At 51.1% G+C, this 15309-nt stretch overlaps 1 protein-coding gene across 1 annotated transcript; it reads right to left on the bottom strand.

The window, feature by feature from the left end:
* Positions 1–1897: 1897 nt before the first annotated feature.
* Positions 1898–14706, bottom strand: Tent5c (terminal nucleotidyltransferase 5C). Its single transcript, XM_090334099.1, has 2 exons — positions 14570–14706; positions 1898–3707 (listed from the first exon to the last, which is right to left on the bottom strand). Exon 2 carries the CDS (start codon positions 3676–3678, stop codon positions 2503–2505), a length of 1176 nt encoding a protein of 391 aa, XP_090190225.1. The 5' UTR covers positions 3679–3707; positions 14570–14706; the 3' UTR covers positions 1898–2502.
* Between the last annotated feature and the right edge of the window lie 603 nt (positions 14707–15309).

Here is a 15309-nt window from a genome sequence, read left to right as displayed (position 1 = left end):
TCAGGTACCTGGTACTTGTGAGGCCAGTACAGAAGACAAGCTGCAGATAGAATTTTCAAATATCTTAAGTTCCAGGTTACCTAGCCCACACCGAGGCTGGCAAGAGTCTCACAGGGCAGGCAGGAAGACATCGCTAGCTCAGAGGGGTTGTGCTTTAAAAGTGTAGCTTTGGTCAGTGCCACTTTTTGCCTTAGTGGTCCTACAACACATATCAATTCACAAACTACAAAAATAGCTGATTAAAAGGTCTATCAAGATGGCTGGTCTGCAATGATGGTAGGAATTCAGGAGGGAATGGGGTCGGTTCTTGCCAATGTTTTGCCCTCCCTTCATTCTCAAAGGATTATGATCCCATCTTCGGGGGAGGGGAAAACACAGAAGGTAAAAAAAACTCTGAAGGCAAACTGGAAATGCAATAGTAATAGGCTTCTCCCAGTAGAAGCAATACTGATTTCTGTTAGCATGCTATGCTAGCAGAGCATCAGCACGTCTCAGAAGCTCTAGTTAAACAAATCTGTCATTTCTGTGCAAACAGGCTGTCACTGGACCCCAGTGGCAGCATTTTCAGGCCACGGATGATGGGATAATTTTCCAAGTTGAGCTCAATTTTTGCTATTTGCTTTGAACACTGAAGCACCTCAGGTGGCCCTCTGAGAACTGGCGTCGAGTTAAAAGCCTAGGAACTCAAGTGCAACAAAGGTTCTGGAGGGAAGCAGGAGCTGGTTCCACTCACAAGTGGCTCTGGCCACTGATCAGGCACCACCCAATGTGGATGCCAGCTAGGCTTTACATTCCCATCAGGTCATCTTCAGCAAGGCAGTTTCTACGAAGGCACACTCCAGAAGAAACCTGAAAGCTTATCTTTGGGTGAAGGTCAGCCTCTCATTTTCTACCAAGCATGTCTTCATTACAGTAACTTCACTGCTTACAGAGGAAGCAACAGCAATCAGGACTTTGGATATTATTTTTTCAGTTTTAGAAAATGAGAATCAGGTGCATCAATTTGATCAATCACATAAGAAACTAAGCTTGACAGCAACACTGAGTATCTTCCGATACCCTAAAGCCAGACTCTCTAAAGATTCCACACACACACAAAAAATTCAAAAAATATAAAATCTCATGTGAGCCTACTGGGAGAAGAAATAGAAGCTTAGGCCCCTCTCATAGACGAGGCCGGCTTTACTCTAGAGATGAACACTGTTCTAAAGTGCACAGTCTAAACAAAACTACAGAATTAATAATTACCATTCACTTGATTTGTCTGCAAATATATCAGAATTATTTCAAAGTGCCTTGATGGTTCCAATGTACACAAGGCCAGATAATTCGCATCTCCATAAGGAGAGGGGAGAGGAGAGTCTAAAGCCACTGGGCTCTATGGAAATTCCCCAATTCATCTGCTAACAAAAGCACCTGGAAAGGGTAATCACAATTTTCAAAGAAAAACAATGACAACAAAACCAAAAGGCCAAAATATTCCAGCAAAACAGCTTGTCATAGGTGGAATGTGATCAGAATGGGTTTCTAATTTTCCAGTGAAAACACAGAAAACCCTTGCGTCACCTAAGACAAGGCTCTACACACCTCACAATACTTAGTCTTCAGAAGAACAACACAAAAGTTAGCTCACTGAGGAGGGGAAACGCGCTATGTGGTTAAAAATTCCATAAAGAAACAATGACCAAAAAAAGAAAAAGAACATTCAGATTGCCTACTGACAAGTACCACCCCCCACCACCACAATTCTACTTTAACATTATATTCCACATTTTATTTTTCTTTTCAAGTTACATTTTCAAGAAAAGGCCATTGCTTTCTTCTCCTTAATATCTTGTAATTCCTCAAGATAGCACAGTGTCTAAACCATAAACCACTTCCAATCAGAGCTGAAGTCTCCAGCTATTACCTTTGCTTTATTGATCAAAGAAATCCTCTACTCCTGACAGGAACTAAGCACACACGGCTAAGTCCCGGGACAGATTTCCAATCACAAGAGCACCCTCGTGTTTCCCTCTCTCCTCTCTCCTTTCTCTCTCTCTTTTTGACCTGATTAAAAGTGACACAATAGTAGAGACACTCAGCACAAATTACATGAAATTGCTGGGAGTCCCAAGTGGGGGCCAACGACAGTGGCCCTAGAGAAGCTTAGAACTTCTCCTGTGTAACCCCGGGCTCTGACCACACTCAAAACACTGCACAGAGCCCAATGGCCGGTACTGATGTCTGGGATATACGGCGTGGCAGTGTCCTGGAAAGCTGTGACTAGGTGACACTTCCTATTGCGTCTTGCAAAGTGGCACTTAGAAAACGGGTCCTTTTGGGGGTTGGCTCATGACTGACCCACTCCGATGATGGGTAACAACGCACCGAAAAAAAGCAGAAATCAGAGCTGAATTGCCCCCTTTAAAAGCCAAAACACCTATATCTAGAAGGAGGCTGCTCTACCTGGCAGACTTTGCCCCACTGGGCCCCCCAGGATGGGAGCCCCGCGTCTTCATGTTAGTTACAGGGCAGCCAGGTAGGGTAGGGCTGGCTGTAGGGGATGGGGGGCTGGGCGATGTAGTAGTTGTTGAAGTTGCCATCACTGACGTAAGGGGCAGGCTGGTAGTAACAGGTGACGTTGGTGGCGTTAGGGATGATGTTCTGCTCAGCCAGCACTCGCAGGGCCAGCAGGGAGATGAGGTTCAGGGTCTGCCTGCGCTCGTGTCCCATGAGGCACACGGTGCTTTCGTTCACCACCCTGCGGAGGATCATCAGGTAGTCGTACTTGCTTCTCTCTTCTTCTGCAAAGTGGTTCTGCAGGTAGGTCTCCAACTTCCGCTGCTGTTCCAGGATGTCCGGGAAGTCGATGAAGAACCGGGAGCACATGTACCGCTCCAGGGTTTTGATCTCCTCCTGGTCAGCGGGCCGGAAGTCTCGCACAAGGAGGTTGCTGTACTTGAGAAGCCCCCCACCTCGGATTTCTTCGGGGTTCTTGGTGGCGATCAGTCTGTTCTGCAGATGGTCGAAGGCTTCCTCGAAGTCCCCGTACACGCTCTCCGCGATCACTGTGGGGTGGACGTGCTCGGAGATGGGGTTACTGGAGCAATCGTAGAAAAAGAGCAGAGAGTCCAGGATGATCTGGAAGGAGTCCACGCTGAACTCGAACTGACGCCGGATGGAGTCGACGAACTTCAGCTCCACGTTCCTCCCGTTCTTGTTCGAGAGGGAGATGAGGCTCCAGCGGTCGGTGTCCGTGCAGACCTTCACCAGCTTCTGCACGTACGCCTCCTTCAGGGTGACTGGGCTGATCTTGAGTTTATTCACGCCCTCCGGCAGGAAGTTCAGAAGGGAGCGCAGAACCACGTCCCTCACCAGCTGGAACTCAACCTCTGTGGGCAGAGCCACGTGAAAAATCAGGTCCAGATCTTTGCAACCCAAGCCATTGTCTTTGACCAACACGTGGCCAGCTGCAGAGCCATTCAGCCGCACGTCCTGCACTCGGATGCCTGCCTCCTCCAGCCGGCCGCGGACAGTCTGGACAATGTCCTTCAAGGTTATCTCCAAGGTCGGGAAGTTGCCTCGTCCATGGATGGGGACCACCTCGGTCAAGACCTCATGTAGCCGGCTAACCTGATCCCAGCTGAGGACGCTGAAGGACGCACAGGCCCTGGAGCTTCTGCTCTCCTCTGCCATATCTCAGGGGACGTGGTGGCCGGGGAAAACTGAAAAGTGAAAATGAGACACTGAGTTAGGATCTGTTACGGGCACTGCCCGCAGTTTCCTTGAGAGCTCCCTGTTCACCGTGAGATGAACTAAATATTAAATGGGGCACCAGCGGCCCATGCCTGTAATCCTAGCTGAGATCTGAAGATTGTACTTCAATGATAGCCTAGGTAGGAAAAGCTCGTGAGACTGGCTTCTAATGAAACCAGCAAAAAAAGCCCGAAAAGGAGGGGTGGCTCAAATGGTAGAACATTGGCCTTGAACAGAAAAATCCACACAACAGAGCATAAGGTCTTGAGATCAAGCCCCAAGACCAGTAAAATAAATGTGAAAATAAATATACTTGTCAAAGACCAAAAAAAATACAAAAAGTGGAATCTGGGCATTAGTGGCTCATGCCTGTTGTCCTAAATACTCAGGAAGCTGAAAACTGAGGATTACAGTTCAAAACCAGCCCAGACACAAAAGTCCACGAGACTCTCATCTCCAAATAATCATCAGAGAACCGGAAGTGGTGCTGTGGCTCAAGTGCTAAAGCTCAGGGACAGCGCCCAGGCCCAGAGTTCAAGCCCTACCATTGACAGTAAGTTAAAGCACAAACAAATATTGATATGTTAGAAAGCTAGAGTGCCTGTGGAGATGGGCGGGGTCCGGCTTCACCTGAGCAGCTTCCCTACCAGTGTGCCTCCCCTGGGGGCTCGTCGAGGACTTCCTGCGCTGCCCAGGGCCAGGGATTTCCATGCCTGGAACTCCAGGTCAGGGCAGGCTAGGGGCACACAAGGAGCTTTTGGTAGCTTCATGAGGAAGCGGGTGAGAACAATGCCAAGCCAGGTGGCAAATATGGTTTCAGTAGGAAGACGCAGGAGTAACAAAAAGCTAAGAGTCAAATGCCCTGGTCAGCTATGCGAAGGGGACACAGCCTGTGGAAAGGGCACTTGTCCTTTAGGAAAGCTACATGAACCCCTGGCTGGGACCATACACAGCTGGAAATGCCTGCCCCTTTGCCTCTGCTGAGTCCAGAGCAGGGCTGTGCTTTCTGATTTCAACCAGCTAGAATCTGCTCGGCTGGAAGCCAGAAGCCAATTCCGCCAGCAAAGCAGGCTGGAGAAGAACTACCCAGCTGCGCCTCCGTGGCTCACGCCTACAATCTTTGGTACTTGGAAAGCTGAGATCTGAGGACTGAGACTCAAAGCCAGCCTGGGCAGCCAAATCCAAAGGGCTCTTAGGGCTCCTATCTCTGATGAACCAGCAAAATGCCAGAGGCACGAGGTGTGGTTCAAGTGGTAAAACACCAATGTCCAAGTCCTAGTACCAGTACAAGTGTCCTCTGTTCTGTGTTTAAAGGAAAAACTCAACAGGTAAGCCATCTCGACTAGGTGATGCGCGGTATGGTTTCACAGAGCTGCTGTCTCATTTCAAGAATATTATAACTCATGATACTGTTATGCTGACCCAGAGAAAATGAGGAGGGTCCACACCAGCCTCTCCTCACAAATACATGAATAATGGCAAACAAGTAGTCTAAAGAGGCAAGTAGAGTGTCACTCAAAGAGCAATGATATCCTCATGGCATACTGTTTGTCTGGGCCACTGAACCCCAGGTCTTCTTGATTTTACTCTGCAGCTCTATTTCCAACTCTTTGCTGGTTAATTGGAGTTAACAGTCTCTTGGACTTTCCTGCCCCAGCTAGATTGGTACTGTAATCCTCAGATTTTAGCCTCCTGAGTAGCTGGGATTACAAGCGTGATTCATTGGCATTGGGCCATCTTTGTAGTTTTTCATCCTCTCCGTTTACCACTGTATATGTATTAAGCTGAACTGATTTGAAGGCACACATTTAAGCTACATTCCTATGAAGTTCTTAGCCTGAAATAAGTCTTTTACATCTGTTAAAAGGAAATTGTTCATTTTCTCCCTGTTATCCAAATAACTTCAAAGACCAAAAGTCCATCTTTTCAAGTTACTTAGACAAATAAGAACAGACTCAAGTTATAGGCCTTGAGCACTTAGCTAACACACCCAGAGACAGTTTCAGCTTTAATTAACTGCTTTAAATCAACACTAACATAATCCCCTTATAAAAGAATCACATAAAACGCACATTCCCAACTCATGAAAGGCCCTGGTTGGAGGCGAATTCTAGTGGCTGGGAAACAAATACACATGCAGTCTAGTAACCTCTGAACTAGTGTTGGGGAAGATCCACTGTAGGCAGAAGTTGGCAAGGGAAGGATGGGTGCAGGCTTGGCACTTGGTACTAGCCAGGATAGCCAACTGCCTACCTGTTAGATAAGGCTTCACTGTGAGGGTCTCTAGGACGACTGATCTCTGAAAGGATCTACTGTTAACTGGCACCAACAGAAAAACACAATATGCTGGGGATGGTGACTCACACCTGTCATCTTAGTCACTCACGCGGCTGACATCTGAGGACCTGAGTTGGAAGCCACCCTGAACTGATGAATCCCAGAGACTTATCAGCAGTTAATCACTAAAAAGCCAGAGATGGAGCTGTGGCTCAAGTGGTAGAGTGTCAAGTCTTGAGTAAGAGGCAGGTCCTGAATTCAAGTCCCAGTACCAGCCCATACACCCATACACACATGCACACATGCACGTAACGCACACAGGACTAGTCCTGGTCCTACACTCAAGATGCCCTCTTTGCTCACAGGACAGGAGTATCCACTGGGGCCTACTTGTTGCTGGGCAGGGAGATCAGGAGAGTTGCTACGAGTTTTAGGCCATGCTCCTAGCAAGCAAAGTAAGTTGAACCAAGAGCTGTAGAGAAAACAAAACAAAAACAAAAAAGATGCATTTGTAGGAAATTTCCAGAAGAATATGGACATAACTGACATGAGAAACACATAGACTTGCAAGTGCTGAACTTGAGACTGGATACCTGTCTCTTTCTGCACGTGCATGCTGTGGCCCTGGAGGGTCAATCCCCAAGAGAAAAGGGCCAGCACCTAGGATGACCACAGGCATGGGACAGCTGATAAGAGGGACAGAAAGAGAAGGCCTCCCTTACTCCTGAATGCCTTGGGAACGTGAAGGCCAGGAGTTATTCTAGACCAGGAATAGCATAAGGAAGCTTTTTGTCCACCAGCTGCCAGAAGTTTCGCAGCCAGGGAAGGCTCACGCTCTAAAGTCCATAGCCACCGAATCCATTAAAAACACACAGCTTCACAGAGACACTCAACTGTGTTTCATGAACATGAAATAAGTTTAGGTGAGTAGACTGCCTGAAGACAGATAAAATCATGCTTTATTGTATTTTTATGTTCTATCTTTGTTATGTTCCTGGTGTTCTACCACGTGAGCCACAGGTCCACTTTCAGCTTTTTAGTGGTTAACTGGAGCTACCCGTCTCTGGGATTCATCTTCTCAAGTTGGCGTTGAACTGCAGTCCTCAGATCTCAACCTCCTGAGTAGCTAGGGTTACAGGTGTGAGCCACCATTTCCTGGCCTCATGATTTTCTTTCCCCTAAAGGTATTAAAATTCTATATCTCCTCCCCACCCCTTTCCAAAAAAAAGTTCTATTTATAGTTGCTACAACCAAAAACCCATGAACCTTTCTACCTTGGCTGAAATAACTGCCCCAGGCCACGAAGCTATGCCAGGAGAAATTCCATTTGACAGTATCCCAAACAGAGAGGTAGACAGAGCTGCCAGGGCTGGGTTTGAATCAATCCATGCAATTCTCACAAAGTCCTAGAAAAGTGTCATTACTGCCATCTCCCTTTAAAGACAAGCAACATTGGGACAAAGAAGATACCCAGCCTGGACACCAGTGGTTCACACTGACTACTCAGCAGTTAGCCAAAGCTGACGAATCCAAGAGACTTATGGCCAATTAACCAGCAAAAAGCCACGGATGGAGGTGTGGCACCAGCCTTGAGTGGAGAAGCTATGCAAGAGTGTGAGACCCTGAGTTCAAGCCCCAGTACTGAAACATGTGTACACCCAATGACACATTGAAAAGTCATTCAAGCCCAGCGCAGTGGCACACACATCGGTAATCCTAGCTACTCAGGAAGCTGAGATCTAAGGATCAAGGTTCAAAGCCAGCCTGGACACTAAAGTCTGTGAGACTATTATCTCCAATTAATCACTAAAAAAAGGGAAATGGTGCTGTGGCTCAAGGGATCTGGTGGTGGCCTTGAGCTGAAGAGCTCAGAGACAGTGCTCAGACCCAGAGGTTCAAGCCCCACAACAGAACCTCCTCCCCCAAAAAAGGTCATTAAGTGTTTGGTGTTACCAGGCTTCCAAACATCACAGATGGCCTTTTCTCATGCACTGGATCTCGCTCCACCAGAAGCCCCAGTCAATTTTCTCAGGGTTACTTGTAGCCTCCCATCCATTTCAAACTGATGTTTACTAAACTAAGATGACAACAACAAAAACCAAGAACAATTGGTTCGAGTCCCATGGCATATGCAGTCCTGATCTGAAACCAAGGTGACCGGGGTAGGATGAAGGACTGGAGGTCACCTCAGCCTGGTTTTAGGGCCCTGGGGACCTTCCCCAAATTCTGACATCCCACTCTTGCCAACAGCCCATCTGGTTATCAGCATCTGGGCTCAGTCCACAGACACCACCCAATGCCTCTAAACAGAAAGTTTCCCACCTTTCAAAACAGGAGGCCAGAGCCAGTGTGGGGGAGGAGATAAGGCTAAAGGGCTGGGCTGAGCTGCCAGTGATGACACAGAATCCAAATACTGGCCCAGATCCTCTAGCAGGGAAGTTGTTACAAATGCAAATGTTCACTGGGTCAGAACACAGTCCTCTTCTGTGGAAGCTGAAGGTGTCAACAGAGCTGGGCATGCCCAAGTGGAACTGGAAATAACCCTTGTTACATCCTCACTCCCAATGTTTCTTCTGTGCTGGTCCTGGTGCTTGAACTCAGGGCCTGAGAACTACTGGCTTTTTCTCTCAAGGTTGGCACACTATTCCTTAAACCATACCTCCATTTCCAGCATTTTGGTAGTTAATTGACAATAAGAATATCACAGGGCCAGGTGCTGGCTCATTTCTGTAATCCTAGCTACTCAGGAGACTGAGATCTGAGGATCAAGGTTCAAAGCCAGCCCAGGCACAAAAGAACCTGAGACTCTTACCTCTAATTAACCTCTAGAAAATGGAAAGTGGGGCTTAGCTCAAGGGTAGGGCCATAGCCTTGAGCTGAAGAGCTCTGGGACAGTGCCCAGGCCAGGCGAGTTCAAGCCCCATGATGCAAAAAAAAAAAAAAAAAAGTCTCACAGACTTTCCTGCCCGAGCTAGATTTGAACCATGATCCTCAGATCTCAATCTCTTGAATATCTAGGATTACAATTGTGAGCCACCCCCAGGACTTTGTTTTAGAGATGGACTAGACTGAGGAAAGCGGGACGCTTCTGTAGAGGAGACAAAGTTTAAGGTCAGACAGTGCTTGTCCACATGGCTTAGCAGAGCACTAGCAGCTGTTATCAAAAGTTCCCTTTCCAGTCCACTAGACGGCTAACTTTCCACCCTTTATCTCTCAATGTCCTGACTAATCATTAGCACCATCACCAGGGCCTCATCGGGGACTGAGAAGCAAACAACATGTAGTTCATTGTACAGTATCACAGTTACAGTCTCTCTTCTCCCTGCCCCTCCCCTCTCTCATATCTACCAGTGTGTGTGTGTGTGTGCGCGCGCGCACACACACACACACACACACACCTATTCCCAAATGTCTCAGTACAAGTTAACCACAATTATAGTGCAGATGCTATTTTATGTTGCACACCATCCATCCCAGGTTTGTTTCTCATGAGAGGTTGTCATACAGCCAGAACTTCAGGTACCTTACTTAGAATGCCAAGTACTAAGCACAGCAGTAGTCGGAATCAAATACTATCCTTTTGACAACCTGACCCAGGTGCTGTAGCCATTTTGGTGATAAACTGGGCATTCCTACAGGTGTGGCTTCGCTGGCTAGCCCTGACTATTAGCCCTTTACTGAGCAGTTCATGTAGTTATTAGGTAGCCCACAAACACCTTGAACTTGAGAAAGTTACTTCCTAATAACCAGCTGGGCACTAGTGGCTCACACCTGTAATCCTAGCTATTCAGGAGGCTAAAATCTAAGGATCACAGTTTAAAACCATCCCAGGCAGAAAAAAAAATCTGAGGCGCCAATCTCCAATTAACCAGAAAAAAGCCAGAGGAAGTGTGGCTCAAGTGGTAGAGTGTTAAGCCTTAAGGGGAAAAAACAAGCAAGAACACAAAGCCCAGAGTTCAAAAGCCCCAGAACTAGCAAAAAGAAACAACAACAACAAAGCAAAAAGAAGAAACAAACAAACAAAAAAATCAGTTAAGGAGGAAGAAAAGTTCTTCAGGAATCCCAAGGGATGGAACTTCCTGGAAGCTCTTCCCCCAGGGGTTCATGGCTCTACACAGAGTCTGGCCAGAGCCAGTGACGCATGGCTGCTCACCAAGCTTCTGTCTACGGGGCCTCTAAACCAGGTCAGTGATGACAGTGAGAAACAAAAAAACAGCAAAAGAGAAAGGATCAGCAGAACCGCAGCCCAGTGAGCTGAAGAGAAAAAGGCTGAGTGTAAGGCCGAACAGGAGGGGGGGGAGGACTGGAGGGGGGGGAGGACTGGAGGGGGGGGAGGACTCAAGGCAGGTTGGGCTCCACTCAAGAGGAGTCCTGGCCCCATTAGCAGTCCCAGTCACTGTCATTCCATCCCCCAAACCATACCCCCAAGGCTCCCATCTGAAAGCAGACGCAAGTTGGCCACTGAGCACTCTCGCCTGTGTAAGCCTAGCTATGCAAGAGGCTGAGATCTGAGAATCTCAGTTTAAAGCCAACCCTGGGAGAGACAAATCCGTGGCATGCTTATCTCCAATTAACCACTAAAAAGCCAGAGGTGACGGTATGGCTTAAGTAGTAGACTGCCAGTATTGAGCTGAAAAAGCCAGGCAAAAGCAAAGCAAGTTCCAACATGGATGCCTCCCCCACCCCCAAAAATAATAAGAGCAGAAACTGCCCTGCATTGGAAGCTGGGAGCTTTTGGCCTAGAAAGCCCCATCCAGGGCTTTGGCCCACCAGGACAGGGCCCACTCCAAGTATGCCAGGAATGGCAGGTGGCTGCCAGCAGAAAGTTCATCCAAGTATCAGAGCACCTTCTACGTGGGAGGCCTGGCCCCCCAGCAGGTGCAGGGGCTCTGCGGCAGTATGCCATCACCTGCCAGGGGCCGAGGTAGAGTTCTTCAGTGTGTCCTGAAGGGAGCCCATCTCCTCTCCCATCTGGAGCCCTTCCACAGCCCCCTCCCAGACACCCCTGTGCCTTCCTCTGCACCTGCACAGGGCCTGGCCGGGAGGCACTTAACCACTTAGGTACTTGATCGCTGCTAGCCAAGAAATAGCACTACTCAGCTTGGTGACCCAGGCTCTGTCACCAAAGCCAGCCAGCCTGAAAGCTGCTTAGCATCAGCAAGTATTTCTCCATATTGGGTGTTTTGTTCCCCCTCTCCCCCGCATTGTACCCCATTCTAGAATAAGCTAGAGACCAGCTGAACAAAATCTATTCATTTGAAACAATTCCTAAGGTTTCCTTATGGATTCAGGTGCTATAAAGATGCTTGTTCTGAACTATTTAAATTCCAAATACAACTTTCCCCTAAAACTCAAGTTGTAAAAAGACAGAAATGCTGGAGAAACTTTAGGTTCTAGAAATGCTATGAGATAACTTGCCTGAGGCATCCGACACATTGAGCTCTTCAAGTGTGGAAGGTGTGCATTTTTCATTAATTCAGTCTACCCCAGTTTAATTCACTATCGTCCACACATCAGGATGTCAGAAAACATGCTTTTCCTATGCTCCTGTTTACCTCAGTGACAATATGACTTTGGTTAAAGGAATACATTTCTTTTATCTAACAAATATCTCAGGTTCTGCCTCACCCCTCAATCTCCAAATACAGACATCAGAAAGGGCAGGGACAGCCTAGGAAGGGGCGGGAGACCCAGAAACCCCAGCATAACACAAACTTAAACTTCCCCATGCAACAAATCTGGGGTGGCTGTTATGTCTCCCAGTAATACCAAATGGCTGACTGTATGCAGAGCTCTCAAATCACTAGCCAAGAGCAGGCTATGTCAAAGAGGAAAGACAAGACAAGCTACTACTGAATGGAGCAATTAAGAAAAGGAAAGGAGTCGAGCAAGGTGGCTCACACCTGTAATCTTAGCTACTCAGGAGGCTAAGAGGATCACAGTTCAAAGCCAGCCCAGGCACTAAAGTGAGACTCATCTCCAGTTAATCACTAGAAAATGGAAAATGGAGCTGAAGAGCTCAGGGAAAGCCCCAGGCCCAGAGTTCAAGTCCCAGAACGGAAGGAAGGAAGGAAGGAAGGAAGGAAGGAAGGAAGGAAGGAAGGAAAGAAGGAAAGGAAAGGAAAGGAGGGAGGGAGGGAGAAGGAGGGAGGGAGGGAGAGAGGGAGAAAAGGAAGGCAGGAGGGAAAGAAGGAGGGATAGAAGGAAGTGGGAGGGAGGAAAGGAGAGAAGGAGGAAGGGAGGGAGGGAAGGAAAGAAGGAAAGAAAGGAGAAGAGGGAGGGAGGGAAGAAGAAAAAGATGGAAGGAGGGAGGAAATTCAATTTGTTTTGCATCGAATGTGTTCAGTTCATGGTTCTGTGAGAAGGGCTCCAATAGTTCACCTTTAGGTTATGTTTATTTTCTGCCAAGCTGTTCCTGGGACTTTCAGAAGTAGGAGGAATTCTCTGTTCTCTGATGGGCAGAACAAGATGCACATAATGTACCCTGCCCTTGAACACGACTGGGTGAAGTGTGGTCACTTGGTGAGACACAGGTTGGGGGAGGAGAGGCAGCAGCCACAGCTAGAAGTCCATCTATAGAGAGCTTGGAGCTATCTATACTCAGGAGAGGACTTGGAGGGGAGGGACAGCCTCTAGTGTCCTTTTGGAAAAACAAAGGGACTAGAGCCAAGCCCTTTCTGTCAATTACACAACTTAATCCAGAGACAAGGTGGCTATTGTGCGGGAAACTCAGCAGAAAGACTGTGGTGTGTTCAAGTCCCACAGAAAAAGTTACTAACCAGATTAGGAGCCTCTCTTTGGGGAGCAACTTAGAGGTCACTTCCAGGCAAAAAGAGCAGCAAGCAAACAATCTCCCCCTTCCCTTTTTCCAATGAGAGTGATGTGGAACAATGTGAACATTTTATACACAGTCTGAACATTTATATACAATCTATCAAAGTCTTCTAAAGCAACTTAATGAGAATCTTCATATTCCCAAGCCCTCTTAGGGGTTGGCAGAGGGGCTCAAGTGGTAGAACCTAGCAACCTGAGTTCAAATCCTAGTACTGTTCATTTTTTGTTGTTGTTGTTGTTGTTTTTAAGAGGGGGAGAAAAGAAAGGTTACTCCAGAGTTAACTATCTAAATCAGTTAATTAAACCGGGTGCCAAGGTTCCCAAATTGACAAGAACGCCAAAGGAGAAAACTAGCACCCTCCCTCCCCCCGCTGGTCCGGCTCGGCCTCTTCCCTAAAGGGCGAACGCCAGCTTCCCCCCCACCCTGCCCCTCTCCGGGGCGGCCTGGAGCCCCCCGCCCGCGGTCTCGCTCCAAGATTCCAAGCACAGTTCTTGGTGAGCTCCGCACCATCCTCGCAGCTGGCTTCCTGCCTCTCAGCCTCGCCAGATTCGCCCTCGGTGCGGCCAAACAATGGCCCCGCCCCCGCCCCGCCCCGCGCCCGCTCCCCAGGAGGATTCAATCGCCTCGGCCTAACTTCCCGGGATCGCGGGGTCTCCTCACCTACCTCCCGCGTGCCCCCACACAAGGGATCGAGCACGCCACGATCAACAGCTTTCTGCAAACGCCCCTTTGAAAGGGGGCAGTCGGCACCCAGGCTCCCTCCCCCAAACACGGGGGGGGGGCAGGAAAAGGGCCGAGACCACCCGGCTCCGCCGAGTGGCTCTCCCCCAATTTTCTGCCTTCCAGGGAGGTCACCAGCCACCTGCCCTCCCGCCCCCTTTAACTCTCCGGGAAGGCCTCGGGCGCCCGCCCGCCCGGCCCGGGGCACAGGCTCCCCACCTGCGCTCTCGGGGCTTCCTGCGCTCCTCCCCGCCTCCGGCCTGGGAATCGGAGTAAAACTGTCCGCGGCTGCGCCACCGCCGCCCCGGACGGGCGGCCCCGCACCGCCGGCCGCGGGCTCTCCACCTACGGCAAGCGAACACTCGCCTCCACCGACCCCGCATTCTCTACAAGTTTCCTAGAGACTTGGAGCGCACCGGGCGAGGCGCTTCGATCGCTTTGCCGTGTGCGGGGCCACAGGCGCGGGTGAATCCGGATCTCTGAGGGGCTCCCCGAGGCGCCCCCTCAAACCCACCGGGTGGCGCCGGACCCGGGAAGCGATCCCCGGACGTCCGCGGCCCTACGGCCAACCTGCGGGGCCGGCACAGGTGTGCGTGCGGCGGGGCGCGGCGAGCTCCGAGCCAGGGCCGACGCGGCGGAGGCACCGAGCGCCCCGGCCGTCCGTCCGTCCGCTCGGCCGGGGGAGGCGCCGGGCGCCCGGGCCGCCGCCCCGCTCCGCCGCCCGGCCGCGGACTCGCGGCGCAGGACCGCGCTCCAACTTTGCGAAGCGCTGCTGCGGGCTCTGGAGTCGGCGCTCCGTCCCGCGTCTCTGCCGCCCAGATGCGCGGGACGCAGAGCGGCACTCGGAGCCCCCGGCACCTGCCAGCGCCCGGCCCTCGACCCCAGCGCCGCGCGGCCGGGTCTCGCACCCCGCTCCCCGTCGCCGACACCACCTCCCCCCCATCCAGCGTCGGAGCCCTCGGCGTCCGCCTGGGCCCCACGGGCGGGCCGGGAACTCACCTGGGCCGTGGAGAGGAGGCGACAGCGGCAGGTCCTCGGTGTGGGCAGCCCCGGGCCGGAGCGGCGCGTCGTCCACAGCCCCAGGCAGCTGCGCCTGACGAGCCGTCCAGCCGCCGCCCCCTCCGATCTTATCCGGCCTGGGCACGCCCCGCCCCTGCCCCCGCCCCGCCGCGCCCCCGCCCCGAGGCCGGCCCTCCCGAGGGAGCCAGGGCGCGACGGGCCGCACCGGCCGGGTCCTCCCCCCCGGGCGCTGACGGCTGCCCCGACGCGCGCACGCGGCGCGCTGATTGGCTGCTCGCGTGAATGGTTGCCTAGAGACGGGTAAACCCTCGGCACGCCGAGGGGCGGGGAAGAGCCACTGCGCACGCGCCACAGAGGGGGGCGTGGCCTTGCCCGCGGAGCGGCCGGAGCGCGTTCCCCGTCCAGTTTCCCCAGGTTCTCTCTCTTCTCTCCCTCCCTCTCAGCCCACTTGGCTTCCTGCTCTTGGGGGGGTTGGGGCGCTCTCTCGGAGCTCTTTCGCTCTAGGCTGGCGCTCTACCACTTGAGCCACACCTCCACTTCCGGCTTTTGCGTCGTTAATTAGAGCCCAGAGTCTCACAGTTTCCCGGCCGGGCTGGACTCGAACCTCGATCCTCAGATCGCAGCCTCCTGAGAAGCTCGCTGACCGCCGCGGTCCCTGCGGTTTCCGGGACGTGGCCGTCGATGACCTGGTCCGGGGGAGCCAAGCGCCGGTTCCTCAG

The sequence above is a fragment of the Megascapheus bottae genome, chromosome 6 (genome assembly GCF_031878675.1).
Source record: "Megascapheus bottae isolate mThoBot1 chromosome 6, mThoBot2.hap1, whole genome shotgun sequence".
Taxonomy (NCBI): Eukaryota; Metazoa; Chordata; class Mammalia; order Rodentia; family Geomyidae; genus Megascapheus; species Megascapheus bottae.
The sequence above is the reverse complement of the archived record's forward strand: the minus strand, read 5'-3'. Positions and strand labels throughout refer to the sequence as shown.

Excerpts from the sequence above, each read along its gene's own strand:
- Tent5c (XM_090334099.1), bottom strand. The coding sequence starts at position 3,678 with ATGGCAGAGGAGAGCAGAAGCTCCAGGGCCTGTGCGTCCTTCAGCGTC.